The sequence below is a fragment of the Aythya marila genome (assembly GCF_965140915.1).
Source record: "Aythya marila genome assembly, chromosome: 8".
NCBI lineage: Eukaryota > Metazoa > Chordata > Aves > Anseriformes > Anatidae > Aythya > Aythya marila.
In genome coordinates this window covers 27,007,118-27,024,010 of record NC_139049.1, presented here as the reverse complement: position 1 = coordinate 27,024,010, position 16,893 = coordinate 27,007,118, and the positions used below count along the sequence as shown (strand labels likewise).

The following is a 16,893-nucleotide window of genomic DNA, read 5'->3' as shown; positions in this document are numbered from 1 at the left end:
CGTCCTATTGTGAATGAACCACAGGAGAATATGTCCCAAATCCACTTTTGCATTGCTGGAAGAAAGCTGTTAGGCTTTGATAGTGGCTTACTTTTGCGGAGGTTTTTCCTTTTAATGTCTCATTAAAGACACAGGTAAGTCAGTGCACTCATAAAAATAAATAAATAAATTTTGAGAAACGCATGGAAAAAAAGTAGTAGGAAGCATTGTGAGGATTGTGGGGATGTCTCGGGCTTGTGGTAGTTGATCTTTCAGCAGTGTTCATGTGGGACTCCTTAAGGAGTAAAAAGTTCCTGGTTCCATAGAAGTTCATTTCCTTTATTCTCATAAAACACCTTCGGAAACCTGTCTTTGAACTGCAGACTTTGTTATACTTGTCAGTCATACCTTCTAATGTATGTTTTAAAATGCTTTCTTCCCACAAAGTCAAGGGAATTGCTGATGAGTGTGACTGCTTAATAATGGAGTAGAAAAAGAAAAACTCCTCCTGAACGTGGAGCGGATCTGTCTGCAGCTGGTGCTGCCGTACGAGTGGCAGGGGATTGCTCATTAAGAAGTTAAACCACGCTTCCTCTGGGTTTGCTTCTGGCCGTGGCTCACCTCGTTACTGATGGATCACCCCAAACCACTAATGATGGCCTGCGCTGGACCAGAGGCAGGAGGCTCCATCCACCTAGCCTGGTTACACACGGCTGGAAGGGGCTTTGCTTTTCTCCAGCAGGGAAATCTCTTCATCAGCGCCTCCCTGCACAAGGGGGAGGGCTGTTTGTGTGCAAAGGCAGCGGCAAATTGGTTCCTCTTTGTCTTGGTCCTTCCTGCGCCATCGCCTCGCCACTCCTCCATCTCCGGCAAGCGTCTCGCTGCTCCTTTGTGGCCTCCTGCTCATTCCCATGGCAGCCGAGTGCTGTGTAGATGGACAGACGGATGGATGGACAGACGGACGGACCATGGGGATAGGGGCAGCTGCGTGGGAGCAGGAGAGTACAAGAGCAGGACAGTGCCTGTCGCCAGGACCGACTGCACGTAATCACATAAATTCCAGCAGGCGCGTCCCCGGGTTGGGAGCCCCTGGACGCTGTAAATAATGCCTTTTAATGAAGGGGTTGCCAGGAGCTCTGAAGAAAATGAGATCAGACTGAGGGCTGCACAGTTTGGCAGCTGTAGAGGCTGGAACGTACGTGTGGTTTGTCTGACTGCTGGTTGTTCTTTTCATTTTAATCAAGTGGCTTAGCTGAAGGCTCCGGCCATCCTCACCTGGGTACCGCTGACGTCCACAAGGCACGGGGTGAAGGAACTCTGCGGTGCTGGCCGGCAAGAACAGCGGAGCTGACTCGGTCTGAAAGCTGTTACCTCCAAGTCATATAAATCCCAGGGTATTATTGTATTTCTGGTCCTTATGGTTTGCGTTTTACACTCTCTGTGCATTCAGCAGCGAACAAGAAGCCTTTCGGCCCCGTCCCGTGCTTGCAGGGCTGGTGGGTGAGAAGCAGAGGGAGGAGCAGCTGCTCCTTGCAGATGGGTAGAGCGATTTGGAGCGATGTGAACCATCGCCGGGCTGTGGGAGTGCTTCCTGTGGCAGCTGGCATCTCACTGGCTGGCGAATCGAGCAAAAAGAGGGGAGGCTCGGTGTAAGGGCCACATGAAGTGTTTTTAATTCCTTTCCCCGTCAGCATCTCCCAGCAGGACCAGGATCAAGGCTGTCTCCTTGCCTCACTTTCCCTCTGGGCGCACTGAGGTTAATGCTGCCTTGTGGATGTGAAGGGGAGGAGGTGTCTGAGAGCCAGGAGCTGTCCCAGTCGAGGTGAGAGCAGTCAGGTGCCTCAGATGAAGGGTGGCGATGGTCAGTGGTGTGACCTGGGTCACCAGCAAGCTGCCTGCCGCTCCCCCATGACCTCAGCTCACAGCAGCCCCAGAGTAAGGGGAAACGTGCCCACGGGAAGTGTTGACATTGGTTCCACCATCTGCTTCTCCTGAATTAACTTTCCTGACTAATTGCATGTGTGATTCTGTACCACATGGTAGCTTTGTTCTTCCCATCAGAAGACAAAGCCTTCTTGTGTTTCCTGCGGACCTCTGAACCCTGCTTGCCATTGAAGGCCCTGTCAGTGTGACAGTAGCTGTTGATGTCTTCTTGCCTTGATGATTATTAGAGAGCCCAGAATAAGCGAGCTTGGTCATACTTGTTAACAGGTTAAAGGGCAGTGCTGCACGCATCATAATCTCCATGTTGTGCCCATTCATTTCCCATCCCCGGGGCACTCGCATTTAATACTGCGATGCACAAAAGCGTTTGACAGCGGGCGATGATGGGTGAAGAGGTTTGTGCTTGAACGGAGGACCGGCGTGACCGATGGCCAGCTCCTGACCTGACCACTTCACTTCAAGCCATGTAAGAGCCCACCCGCTCGTGCTTCCTGGCAGAATATTAATAGACGTTTGTTTGGCACCGTTCCGCCGTAACAGACTTGGATCAGAGGATGAACCTGCTGTTCAGTCTGAAACGATGCTGGCTTTGGAGACGTTTGCAGAAATGCTTTTGTGTGTGATTCCCTACAATTCCTCGAGCTGTGATTCAGTGTTCTTAAAAAGTAAAATTCCTGGTGAATTAGTAATCCACGGTCTCAGATGTGATTCGTGTTGTCTTTAGAGAGCAGGTAGCACAGAGCTGTAAGGAAGGTGTCTGCCTAAGGATGTGCCCAGGGAGCACCCGCACACATCTGTGGCTCTGGGTTGTGTGAACATTAAGAGTTGGGGCCTACATTATTTTTTATCATCTTGGACATCCTGATGTGTTGCTGTCCACTTAATTCAGGTTCTTATACTGTTCCTATTGATATAACATAAGTAATATCTATTATGACACACATTTCTTAGTGTGTTTTTTCCTCTGTTACATACTGTTTATTACTTTTCATTTTCCATTTCTATATTTACTCTCTGAAGTGGTTAAAGAATTCAAGACAATGAATGCATGTTCAGAAAGAGAAACTTCTTTTTATTGTCCAAGGAATTTATTTTTTTTTTTACTCCCAGAACTGGCATGATTTTGCTTAGACACAAAACAAAAAGAGGAGAAAGCTGAAAGCACTGGATGAAGTCTTTAGAAAATTCCCTTCTCCTTTCACTGTTATCGACTATTTATTCTTCCAAAACTGTGCACCGGCTATTTTAATTAGAGTATAGTAGCTTTCCTGAGAGGTAAGACACGGTGTATGGGTTTTTCTAACTGTATAGAGTATTTGTTGTGTTTTTTTTCATCGTGCAACTTATTGATTGAAGTAGGGAGAGAGGAAAAAGAGCAAACATTGATCCAATTTTAGGCAACTGGATCGTGTGCAGAAGTGTCATAAAATGTGATCAGCTTCTAGTAAATAAACAGAGCAGAAGCAAGCAAAGTACCCGCTTTATTTCCCCAGCTGTTGGCGGCAGAGCAGCAGCATCAGGTGTTGCTGTAGGTGTAATTCCCACAGCAGCAGCATCTCCTGCACAGCTTTTCCCTGCCAGCCACCCACCACGATTTGTGTGCAGAGGCAGCGATGCTTTCTCCGTTACTCCAGACCTGTTGCTCTTCTCGTGTTCCCTCTCCTCGTTTCCTACAAGCAGAGGGGATCGTTTTGCTTCTGAGAAGATTGAGTCTTTGAGTATGGGATTTAGGTCATTGATCTGACTCTTCAAGAGCCTTCACTTTATTTTTTCTTTTTTTTTTTTCCTCTAGTTTGTTATGGTTTGTGAGTTTTGCATTGAATTCTGCAGTGTTTTCAGCGTGTCATTAGAGCCGGGTAATCTATATCACAGGTCAGATATCTGGGCTGCTAGCAATTAACACGTTTGGGGAATGTATAATGCTTGTTCATAGGAGTGTCATATGTGTGTGTTTTACTGCGCTTGCAAACACGGAGCGTGCAGGTGTAAATACCAGGTTACTGTTTTTCCACACAGTAACAGTATGCAGCCTGGACCCGCGCCAAGTCCTGTAAAACAGGGCTTAAATGGTATGTATTTCTTCTGTGGTTGTTTTGTTTGTTTGTTTTGTTTTGTTTTAAGGAAATTTCTGGAATTTTTGAGATACCCAGCCCGCAATCGTGCTGCTGTGCTTTCAGCAGCAGAGGTGCCTGCTGGAGTCACCGCTGCTCCTGGCACTGGAGCTTGCTGCTGCTGAAGCCCACGTTGGCTGAGCAGCCAGGGCTGCAAAACGCAGACAGCTGTGCAGGGGCAAACTCCAGCAGCAAAGTGGCAAACGTGCAGCCAGGGGTTGAAGATCTCCAGAAATGCCTTATGCTAACCTTTCTATGGAGCGTGATAGCTGTGAATAATTTGGGGATATCAAGGGTTTTCAAGCACCAGGGACTGCAGCACGGGATCAGCCTGGCAGAAGAGTCCAACACTTGTGATCACTCCCAAAGCTTCAGAGTCTGGGGAGTTGCGTGGGGTGGTTTTTTGTTTGTTTTTACTATTTTCACCTTTCTGTCTCGGAACATTTTCACATCTCTGTGGCTGTCCTGTAAAACAGCAATATTTATCAGTGCCTCCTTGAGGAACATAACTGACTTAGGCTGAGGGTTATAAAATCGACATTAAGAGCACACATCATGGAGTGTCATAAAACATCTGCGTCCAACTTTGCGCAGAGATCACCGAGACCAATAATTATTCATGGACTTCGGTGGTTTTTCATCAGGGTGTAAAACATGGCCCCTAGTGTTTAATTCCAAGAAATGGTCAGACAGAAAAATGTGAAATGGCTCTTGGGGAATTTGCAAATGGGCTTCGTCGTGAGGTGCCACCCAGGATCTTGCGTCTTGCAACAGTGTTTTGCTGCTTGTTAAAAGGAAGCAAAACAAAAGCCAGCAGACAAAGCTGGCATTTCTGACAGCCAGAGTCAGTCCGGATGAGCTTTAGTCAAAGAAATAGTTGGAAACAAAGCGGTAACTTGGGACATACCAAACCTTTGAAGAAGTACCAACTGCAGCTGGGTGGAGTTCTGGAAACACCCTCGACTTCCACTCAGAGCTATGCCTGTTGCTTTCCTCTGTGACAAGGGAATTTTGTCTCGGGCTGGAGATATCCCACTAGCAGACAGGGCTGAAAGACGTGGGTCAGCTCCTTGGCTACACTGCAGGATTCCTGCACGACTTTTGGCCTGTCATTTATTGGCTCGGTGTCCCTGTAACTGAGGATGTGCATGTCTTTTCCGTGTCATGTTCTCTGCTCTCTTAAGCAGGAGGAGCAAGCTTTCTGATAGTCCTTTGAGCAGTGCTACCTAACATAATCTTGTTGTAATAAAAAACGACATTTTCTGAAGCCTGACCCTGTCTGTACACTTGCCAGCCTCCTTGTCACTTGCCACATTGCGGTGAGGCTGCCTGATGGCATCCAGAGGTGACTGTCTGCCCATTTCTGAGCAAAGCTGGTCTTGTATAGAAGGTGCTGAAAGGAAAATCTGACCTTCAACAGAAGCGCAATTTTCCACTTTACAGGTAGAATGGAGGGGGAGGTTGGGAGCTTGGTTTTGCTTTGCCTTTTTTCCTTTTAAACCCCAGAGACTTGAACTGAGTTAGTGTGGGCTTCTGAAGAACAATGAAAAAACTGTCACAAAACTTGTTTTTATACAGTTTAAAAGATCACTGGAGCTTTGCATATGGATCATAAAAAATAAAATGAAAACTTAGAAAGCTGAAGGACAATCTCAGGTAGTGGATGTTCCTGTGAAGTCAGGCAGCTCGCAGGCTCATTCCCAGCCACGAAACTCCCCCAGATGAAGCCCAAGCCCTGCAGAAGCCTTCAAACTCCCAAGGAGAAGTTGTCTGGCATGCCTAAGCTGTATGCCATATAGACCTTGAATGTCCTTAAAGGAGCACACTGATCGTGTGTCATTTTGTGCTTGAAATCACTTCTGGAATTACTAACAGAAAGTTTAATTACTATTCTTACTACTGGTGAAACAGTTTGTAGGGACAGATACAGCATTCATTAGACCGACTGGTGTATCTGAGCATACAGCCCCTTCTTGAAGTCTGAAACGCTGGCAGTGACCTGAGGAAAGGTTGAGGAAAAGATTTTCAGGGTTTTACCTTGATTACAGCAACGAAGTCATGTAGTTGTTTGTTGATGTCACTTTATTTTCATACAGAAGGACAAAATACAATTGTAGCATTCTGTGTTTTCCCTAGCTTTTCACAGCAAGCAATTAGGTGCTGCCATTTTCCTCCCATTAAACTCGATGGTAAATATAAAACTGCATTTAAAAAGTTTGAAATCAGAGCGTACATGTTACCATTTAAAATGCACAAAGTTGGTACTTTTGATAGCAGTGAAAATCCCAGTGACACCTATGCCTTTTTAATCTAATTGATCTGATTTGGTTGATCAGAGAGGCGAGCTTAGCCTCAGCAGCTGCACGTTTCTGATTTGGTTGCTCTAACACAGGCGTCAAGGAGGCCTGAAGCCTCCGGCTGCACCCCTGGAGGTTGGTCACCGTTTGCTGAGGTTGGTTCAGGAATCGCAGGGAGATGATGTTTTAAATGGGTTTCATGTGGGGTATCAAAGGGAACGTGGTCTGTGTCAGAGCGCCGGCTGTTTGAGGTGATCCGATTCATCTTGCTCTGTAAATGTAACTGCCTGCTGAGATGGCAGCGTCAAAAAAAAGTGGCCAGATTCAGCGATTGGTTAAATATTCCCTTTCATTACTTCAAGGTGTCCTTAGTTGTCTGAAAACCAAAGAGATACAACAGTCCGCGAGGATATCCTGACATTTCAGCTCTCAGATCTTATCTCTTGCCACTTTGTGACAGCGAAGCAACGTGTTCTGGGATTTCCCGTGCCGAGGGGCTGGCAGCAAGGGCCAGCCGAGTCCTCCTGGTCCGCTTGCAGCCCACCCTACAGCCACGATGGGTGTTGCTGGTGGGGTCAGGCAGGAATGGGGCTGCTGTTTGCCCTCCTGCTACCACCAGGAGATCACACTGAGGTGGATTGCCGTGCATGTGTTGTTACAGTCCTCCTTTGTGAACTCGATGCCACTTGAGTCTACAGCAGGACTTGAGAGTATTCAAGCCACAGTGCTCTAAGATGTGGGTTAGGATTTTCAAATCTCCTTACGACAGTAAGACATCATTTGGCTATATAGCCTGGTGAGAGATTTGGGGATCAATACCACAGGATGATGATGATTATTTTGAAGGGCAGGGGCACTACAAAGTGGTCATTCTCCTGCTGATTTTTTTCTGGGTTTGGGGTACACATGAGACTTGCAGTGAACTCCACATGTTAAAAAAAAAAAAAAAAAAAAAAAAAAAAAAAAACTATTGTATCCCTGGAAATTCTTCTTTGGGAGTGTCATCTGCAATGCCATGTGCCTGTGTTTGCAGTCAGGAGTGGACTGACTTACAAACCAAAGGCACCTGCTCGCTGCCAGGCGTTGGGTATCCCAGAGACTCTCTCAAGCTGGATACCTTTTTCTCAGTAACCAAAAAACCTCATTCCAACAAGCAAATGGTTCAATTGGGGTGAATTCCTCTCACAGAGACTGAATTAACTGAGGTCCGTAGGAATGCCAGTGAGCCCTAGGAACGGTGTGCGGCCTACCTCACGCTCGAGCCGCCGTTGGCACCTGTGGGGCCGAGCGATGGCGCGGGGCTGTGGTGAGCCCCTGAACCCATGTCGTGCTGCTTCTCTGCTGACATGGGGTCTTGTCGGTGCCTGTGATAAGCCTCTGATCAAAGTTGCTATTGAAGTTTCGCAGTGTGAAATGAAACCCTGTCCTATGAATTTAAATTTCTCTTTCTGGCCTTCTGTCAACTTCCCTTTCTCACAGGGCTGGGCTATTTTACTTCTGCAGAAGAATCACTGCAAAACTTTCATTGGATGGCCTTTTATCTTATTCTATGTTTACAGCAGCCTGGGTGAAAACATTTTCCACAACAAGGCTGAATACTGGCTGCAGATGAGAACAGAGTCCGGCTGACAGGCAGTCTGCTCTTGATTCAGAAGTAAAATAAGAGCAGGGTCTGTGTAAAGGGACGAGGGCAGCAGGACAAGTGAAACTGAAGTTTTCAATGGTCTTGGTGTCTGGGGGTTTTGAATGTTTTTAATCCCTAATCACCTTATTTACTGTGCAGTAGAGCTGCAGTTGGTATGAGGTGCGGGAGCAGAACCACCCCTGCAGGCCGCTGCCAGCAGGACGTGTGGTGGCCACGTTCTGCCCTCATCTCCCCATGCGGGGCTGTAATTTTGATTGTTCTCTGCTCAGCTACCAGGTCTATGAAACTTGTAGGAGCAGACTTTTTCAATTTTCACTCCCTTTGCCTCTTTTCAGATGTGGTGGAAATTGGGCAGTGGTTAGTGAAGGGTAAGACAGAGCCCACAGGGTCTCCTTGGGTTAACACCCGAGAAGACTCTCATCAGCCAGGTTTCCTGTCTGAGTGCACAGCCCGGAGCTGGAACAACCCTTCATCTAAAAATTACCTGTCCTTTTACAGGCAGGTTGTATGTGCTTTTACATCACCGCTGCTGTTCAGCAGCTCCACCTTTGCTCGCAGAGCTGTTGGTGATAATACAATACTTTCACTCTGCTCTTCAGCTGTGTTGGTTTGGGGAAATTAGGAGCAGCAAAACAAACCAACAAGCAAACAAAAACTACAGTAGTGTGGTGTATTGCTTAGTATTAGCGATGTGCAAAAGAGGAATAATCAGGGAAAATGAACTGGAACTGAATCACTGAGGGCCTTGTGTCTTATAAATACTGAGTGTAAACACGTTCCTGTCTCATAAAGCCTCTGGAACTGATGCAAGAAGTGAAGTGGCTGACGGCTTTGGGAGAGAGGATTTCGGTTTTATTGGAAAGAGGATGAAAGTATCCTGGGCCCCTTAAATTAGCGTTACCCGTTTGGCTTTAGAGTCAGGGATTTGACCTTTCAGGTATTTTTGAAGTCAGAAATCATATTTAAGATCATCCAGACCCTGCTCCTTGCCAGTACAAGACTTGTTCTTTTCAGTCTATATTTATTTCCTCCAGTCATACAGTGATCACTTTTTTAATTAATTCCTTCAGTAAACGTTCGTATTCTAAACCAGCCTCCTCAATTTCTCTTTTTAATTTGCTCTAGGGATGAATCCTAAATCCTTACCTGCAATTCAGGATAAGAAATGTGAGTAATGGAAAAGGAAAAGATATTTTACAGAATGAGGGACCGTGTTGGTCTGATGCAATTTCGTTTAAAATTCAGCGTGTTAGGTTGTGTTTCTGTCATGGCTTCATTTCCTCTCTTGTCTCTCTTCTTGGGAGAAGAGAAGCAGGAAAGAATTCCTTCGAAGCCAGCTTTCCTTTGGCAAGCTGCCCAAACCAGCACTCAGCCGCCTGGAGGCCGAGCCCCGTGGGCACCCAGGCACTGACTTCCACCCGGGAGCTCCTGCCGTATCTGTCCGGCTGCAGATGTGAGGAAGGAAAAGCAGGTACCGAAGGCAAATCAAGCGAGAGTCAAAAGAAATGCAGTCTCTTTGGTGTCACTCCATGTATCCGAGCAGGGGAGAAGATGAAAGGCTCTGTGTATGCTTCAGTAGCCTTCTCTCTTCTTGTTCCAGGTATCAGTTTGCCCCCCGAGGAGCAGAGGCAGGGGGAAGCTGCGACTAGTTACTCTTGTTTGTTTATGTTCATTTTGAAGAGATGTGAGCGGAGCTGCCTGTGCTGCTTATGGCAAAGGAAATGGGTCTCAGGGGAACAATTAATTTTGCTTGGCTATTTCTGAGCCAGGTGAAACCATAAAATGAACCTGTGTCCTCCCCATTGTCTAAAAGGGAGGTATTTATTTATTTTACATTTTAATGCACCGCTGACAATTTATGGCGGAAGCCTCAATGAATTTTTAATAGAGAATTGATAGAAGGAAGGTGTATAACATGGGAGATTAATAGAAAAGGTTATCGGATGTGAAAAAGAAAAGGAAGAAAATGACAGAGAGCTGATATTTTAATTAACTGCTCCCTGCCTGCGTTGTGATCCCAGAGACACGAGGACTGAGTGCCAGAAGGTGAATCTGGTTGAAAATAAAGTGATTCCAGTCCTGCATTAGAGGTGAGAAATGAGACAGGACTTCAGTATTCTTGCACTTTTAATAATCTGGGTTGCTGTTTGCAACGCAAAGCAGAGTTTATTTTAATTAAGACAGCCTGTGGGGCCATGACCTGATGCATTGGAGAGTAGTAATGACAATAACAAAATCCATTGTTTAAAATATAAAAGCAGTAAAATAAGAAACGGTAGACGTAAATATAATAACTGCAGAAAGGTTTGAGGGCTTCCCCCCACCCCTTAATCGTGCTCTTTGGGGAGATCAGACAGTTTAGGTTCAAACAAAGGACCAAATGTGCTTTTATTCTGCTGATGGATCTGGCGCAGGCCGGTCCCACCTTTGGTGGGCACACAGGCAGGGCTGACCCCTCTCTTTGTGGGTAGGCCGCCGCAGATGGGGCCATACACAGCATTTTGCAAAGGGGAGCTGCACTCAGGGAGCACGTTCACACCCTCGGAAAGACACCCTGGGACTGTCAGCAATGCGTTTCTCCCCCTTTTGTGAATCCTGGCAATCTATTAATTGTGCTGCCCAAGAGCAGCGCTGGGGGAACAAAGCAATCAGTGCCACCATCTGGCGCGAGCAGGTTGGCCGTGTGGAAGGGGCTGGATGCCTGTTACGCTCCTTGCTGTTGCTGACCCTCGCTCACGCTTGCGTCCACATGTCCTGGAGTAACAGGGCAGGGCGTTAGGCTGGTGGGGAAAGGGTGGCTTAGTCGGAGGTGGAAAAGGAGTTGTGTCGCTGTCTGGTCCTCTTGGGAATGAGTCAGTGGAACAGAGATTTCTAATGAAAAGCAAGACATGACAGCAATGAGCGAGCTGGTATAAAACTAAGTATGTTTTAAAATGAGGTTTCTTTTATCTCTAGCATTATGCTAGTCTCTGATTCCTGGGTAAAGACACTCTTGCTTCATCTGTAGGTGCCACAGCCTTCCCCTAACAGCAGCTGCTGGCACTTTACCCGGTCAGCTTCACGGCAGGCACGGGTACTCTCTTTACTTATATGTGCATATCCCCTCGGTATCTGCTCTGAGCTTCTGACCATTACATATGTCAGATTCATTTAATTAAACTTGTATCAAACACATCAGAAGTGACCCTTGATAGCCAACGGTACAAGTTTTGGTTTTCTATCCGGAGGTGTTCAGGAGAAGGTCTGTTCCCTCTGATAACGGGTGTGCGACGTCTCGGGAAGATCAACCTGGTTTCCTACTGTGACTGATCTCTTGTAAAACACTTGACCTCTATGTTTTATTCTCTGTATTAGTTCACACTATCTGGTTCTGAAAGACTTAAGGGCAGATCATCCATTTTATTCAGACTCTGGCTCATTTAGCAGCGGAAGGAGGGTAAATGTGTGTTCTCTTTATGAAGTGCATCCTGAGAGATTGTACAGCTGCTTCGTGATGTTCTGCAGTGTTTTCCTGCTGGATGCTTGTTCAGGAAAGCTGCATGTTTCATGTATTAGAAAATGAATGCTTGGCTTCTGCCCTGTAAACCTCTCAGTACCTCACACAGCAATGCCCCTCGTTTCTTCCATAGGCACGTGGCCTATATTCAACACAGCTCCCTCCCTGACAGCAGCTGAAAAAATAAAATAAAATCAAACCCTGGAGGGTTATTTGTAGTGCTTAATGCTTTGAAAATGTTTGCTGGAAGAAATACTGGTGAAGCCATGATGCATACACATGACTTCCACAGGAATAGGTTTCAAGCTCAAACGTCACCGTGAGGACAGCCAGGCAGGGGAACAGATTGCCCGGGGAGGCTGTGCTGTCTCCATCCTGGGAGGTTTTTAAGACCAGGGTGAGTGAAGCCCTGAGAAACCTGGTCTGACCTCAGGCTGGCCCTGTCTTGAGCAGGAGGTTGGACTTAATGACCTCCTGGAGTCCTTTACTACCTGTGATCCTATTAAGTTATGAGCAGCTTTAGAGAGGGAAGAAACAAATCTCCCTGCCACCCCTTCCTATATGAATTGACTGGTCTATTGATGGGCTGTTTGGTCCAGTTCCTCACGGAAAAGCCACTAACGTCACCTTTGCAAAAGGTGGTGAGTGACTGGTGACCGCATGGGCACTGAGGCCAAGAACTGAACAGGCCAGATATCTGCAGGCTGCTTTCTCTCTGCTGCAGTGAAAAGATGTTCATGTGTCTTACAGGGCACTGGGGGTGCTGTGCCACCAGCACAGAGGAGCAGACCTGTTAATTGCTTGAGCTCATGCCTTGCATCTTTTTAACGCCCTAAATTAATGCAAGCAAAGCAAAGAGCATCGAGTGGTTGACATTTAATGAAATGTTTTTTGTTGTTTGAAGGAGTGCTTTATGATCATCTGCTATGGTGACAGATGTACTAGAAAAGCCATGAATAGACTGCATAGATGAAAACATTGTTACTTAGATTGTAGTACTCTGAAGGCAAGACTTGTTTGTCTTATCTGTCTGTAAATAATGCAGCACACTTCCAGTTCCGTATAGGCAGCAGCATTTTGTAGTAAAAACCCTAGATATTTATTTTGATAAAGAGCATCCCTGTTTTTTGGCTGCTTGGAAGAAGACAGAAAAGAGTTGGATCTGTTTTAAGTAAAGGACAGATAAGAGTTTTAGAGAGGAGAAACACCCACCTTTGATACCTGTCTGACTCCACCATGGAGAGGCGATGATGGATGTGAAATGAATCCTTGATACAGGGAATTCACTATTGTTCTTGGTGGGAGTGGTTGCAATGAAGGTGTTCTGCTCTTTTATTCACATCTTTTTTTTTTTTTTTTCTTGCAGCAAAGAAAACTTGTGCCGAGTCAGATTTCACTTGTGACAACGGCCACTGCATCCCAGCCAGGTGGAAATGTGATGGGGAAGAGGAATGTCCTGATGGGTCAGATGAGTCAGAAGCAGCATGCAGTGAGTAGCACAAAAAAATGGTGTTTCTCTGACACATTGTTTTACCAAAGCATAGAGTGTTATGAAATCAAAGGTATTATTCCTAACACTTGCAAGATGATGTTAAAGCTTTTGCTTCTCTTATAACAGAAATAAAAGAGACAAAAGGTTTGGGTCATTCAAATCAGATGGCTTCTAAATGCTGAAATGTACCAATTTTCCAGACGGTGATAAACACAGAACTATACAGCGTGTGTTTCTGTCTGTAACAGAACTGAAAACGTTTCTAGCTCTATTACAGTTTGTCTGGTTGTAGGGCTCATGATCAGCAGTGGTGCATGAAGATTCATGATGAATCTGCTCACTAAAGAGCACTACTAAGAGCTGGGAGCACCAAGGTGGATCAGAAGCTATCATTTAGTCCTATACTCACAAGGTGTACCATTCCTCCCTGGAGTGCACGCTTACTCTAAGTCTGTAAGGCTGCACCATGCGTCATATAAGGTCAGAATCAAGCACCATGAAATCTGTGCACCTGGGATCAGGCCTTTTGGAAACTCAGATTTGCAGCATTTTGCATGGTAGCATCTTGGGATTCATCACTGCAGACAGTACGTCTGTCATCACAGAGAAGCTTTGCAGTCTTGGAACTTTGTGGCTGGGTTTGTTGTTTGTTTGTTTGCCTTGGAGAACAAATAAAGAAAAAAATAAAAGATTAAAGATGAGCAAAGTAAAGTAACTAAAGCTGAGGGTAAATATAACAGAAGTTTGGTGCAGGTAACACCTTTAAAAATATATTGATTCAGTAAGTAAAAGGACATGCTTGATTTTCACGCAGAGCATTTAATCTTGTTCTTTTCACTCTCTGAGGAGGCCAATCCATTCTCTGTTTTCTGGAACTGTGGAAGGTCATCTGATGCTGAGTTGAAGGGAATCCCAGGAATATTTTAATGAAAACATTAGCTATTATGTAAACTTTTATTTGTGTGCTTGCTTACATCTGCAGATTTTTTCTTGGGCAGACCAGGAAATTTAAACAAGCCATTCTATTGAATTTCCAGTCATGTACTTCACAAATATATTCCCACGAGTCAGAAGCAGCGTTGGGGGAAGTGTTTTATTGGGCCTCACCAGAATGTGGCACATAGAGGGCTTCACAAATAAGTATGCTTTTTTTGTGTGTGATCCTAGTACTAGTTCTCCCTAATTAAGAAAGATAAATGAGCTTCTCTTTTGCATAAAATGAATGGAATCATTTTTGCAGCCATACACAGGCTACAGAAAAAATTACTTCAGTAACTGCATTAACATATTTATGTACTGTAACTGGTGGTCTTTCACCCTGCATCAGCCTTAGTCAAAAGCTATCTTATTAATGCTGTTTCCACTACCTGATTATGTGGAGAGGGGCTGCATAACTAAGCAGCTCCGTTCCCTGTAGTCAATGTCTGTAAATCTCTTGTCAGAAGCCGTAGCATGGATGGGGTGTGGACCATGCACTGTTAAGTTCCCCGATGATTTTTCTTGATCATCTTTCATTCCTTTTTGTAGTCATTTCACCTTCCAATTTCCCCCCACTTATGTTCTTTCTCTGGGGAAATCATCTTTAAAACTTAAGTATTGTAAAGGGTACTTGACCTGAGCATTTGATTGGTACAGTATGGGACTGCCCTCCTGAGAGGAAAATCATTTGTTCAGTTTTGTGTGATTTTCTGCTTGAAACCTACTAAGAGACTGAAGTCTGCATTTCTGCAGTGGTTCTTCTCTTCAAATAGTATCAGGAAAATGATGGCCCTTGAAATGTCTCCCTGCTGCGAATGGGAGTAGGCCTGTGTCACCTTGGCGCAGGGAGAAATGTGTTCCCATGCTGTAGAGTGCTGCAGCAGGTCCATCAGGAATTTGTTGTGAAAGTGACAGTACCTGAATGGACCAATTATTGATCTGTTTTGGTTGGTTTGGTGGTGGGTTGGTTTGGTTTGTGTTTTTTTTTTTTTTTTTATATAATTTTTTTCAAAGCAGACCAAAGAATGTGGCATGTAATTATGACCTATAGCTGTGGCATTTTTCTTCATAGAAGATAACGTCCATGTCTATGAGTCAAGAAGGGTCTTTTGGCTTTCAAGTAAAATTGGCATGAGTGAGTGCTTTTCTCTGTTGAAAAAGAACTTCCTGAAGCTCCATCCCTTTCGGTTACAGATTAAGTGGCCACTGAGGACTTGGCTGTTGCGTGTTTTTCCCATCTGGAACAAGATGGTCCTGACCCACAGTCCCAGTTTTCATCAACAGAAGATAAAGCTGACTCTTTTATCACAGAGCAGAGCCTCCAGCACATGTTGAACTGGTCTGATTTTACTCAGTAATGATCTTCCATTGTGCCAGCCAGTTCTCTGTGCTGTTAGAGTGCCTGGCTAAGGGTAGTTTGAATAATATTTTCCTTCTTCCTTTTATTTGCTTATAGCTGTCTTAAGCAGATTTGCCATGCTTTGTCTCAACATAAGATATTTAATTTTTGTTCTGAATTTGTGTGATGGGTGCAAGATCTCTGTCTCTAAGTTCGTAGGATACTTAATACAAGCCTGTGTCTGACTTGTGGCTGGCTCACAAGAGAAGCCAGCATTCCTTTCTGTACCAGTTAAAAGCTTGCCTTCTAATCTTAAAAGTATCTGCAACTGGAGTTTTGGAACTTCACTTGTTTTATAGGATTATTCAGATCTGAGTTCACACTTAATCAGATGAAGATCAAGTACTTTTAATCTTATGGCTGTTGATAGCAATAGGCTTTAATTTGCATGGTGAGGACGTTCTTCCCAGATGTTTTATATCCTTGTCAAAGGATGTGTCATCTCAAAGGCTGATCCGATCTGCTCTGCAAGGAACCAGAATCAACCTGATAATGCATAAGCACTGTGCTGGTCGTGAGGCTAATTCACATATGTTTGCAGATCTTCCTACTGCCACTGCTCAAGACAGCAGTGAGCGATAAACTTGGTAGACTGTTAAGAAAAATCTGGAGCATTATGATTTGTTTTTAACGTATACCTTCAAAGTAAAAGCCCTAGCTCTTTGTAAGTGTAAATGCCCCATCAGGGCAAGGAAAAAGCTGTAATGGCAGACAGAAGATCTAGTGAGGGGCAGTGCGTATACTGGCCAGTCTGAAATACTTTATATATGATGGTCCTTCCCTCCAATCCTATCTTTTTTTTTTCCTCCCTGATGAAAGCAAGGCTGGGCTATCTCCCTCTGGTTGAGAAATGACTGAAGGCCCCTACGACGGTCTCATTTTCCCGTTCAGAAATGTAGCACAGCCCTTTGGAGGAGTCTGCGCTGTGGAGTTTCCCTAGGGAATGGGCAGGTTGGGAAATGGAGATTTCTTTCCTCTGGCAAGATCAAACCGCTTTATAAAATCGATTGCTTTTGGACAGGCCACGTAATTGCCAGCATCTCTGCCAGGTTCCAGGTTTATTCCTCGATTAATGCAGCACTGGGACATTGTCCATAGTCCATTTGAGCTGGGGAAGTTAAGAGCATTGAAAATGCTGACTGTTGCATTTTAGGAGTATTTCCAGCTTCGAAAATGATCAAAACAAAGCAGTTCCTCTCAGCACCTAGCCACATCCTAAATGGCTTTTTATTTCCTGGATGCTTTTGTAGTGCCTTCTTTTTTAATACCCTTTGTGCTCTCTGATTGTTACAGATGCTGTGTCCCTATCTCTAATGCTTATTTAATGATAAAATTTTGTGGTGTTTTCTTTTTTTTTTTTTTAGCTATACCACCTCTGCCCCCCAAAAAACAAACAAACAAGCAAAACTACTTAGTTTGCTACCGGCTTTTTCTGTTTCCCAGATTGCTGTAGTTCCTTGGCTTTGTACCTTGCAATATCCTTTCTGGGGATGTTACCCATCTCCAGGTTTTCAGGACAGCACCTGTTTCATGTCCATAGGTAAAATGGCAT

General features: G+C 45.0%; 1 protein-coding gene across 2 annotated transcripts in view; it reads left to right on the top strand.

The window, feature by feature from the left end:
• Positions 1 to 16,893, top strand: part of LRP8 (LDL receptor related protein 8) — a 166,236-nt gene that overhangs the window by 87,727 nt on the left and 61,616 nt on the right. For both annotated transcript variants that reach the window (XM_082766474.1, XM_082766473.1), the window contains exon 3: positions 12,839 to 12,961. In XM_082766474.1, the coding sequence (XP_082622600.1) occupies positions 12,839 to 12,961 (123 nt within the window). The remainder of the gene's footprint in view (positions 1 to 12,838; positions 12,962 to 16,893) is intronic.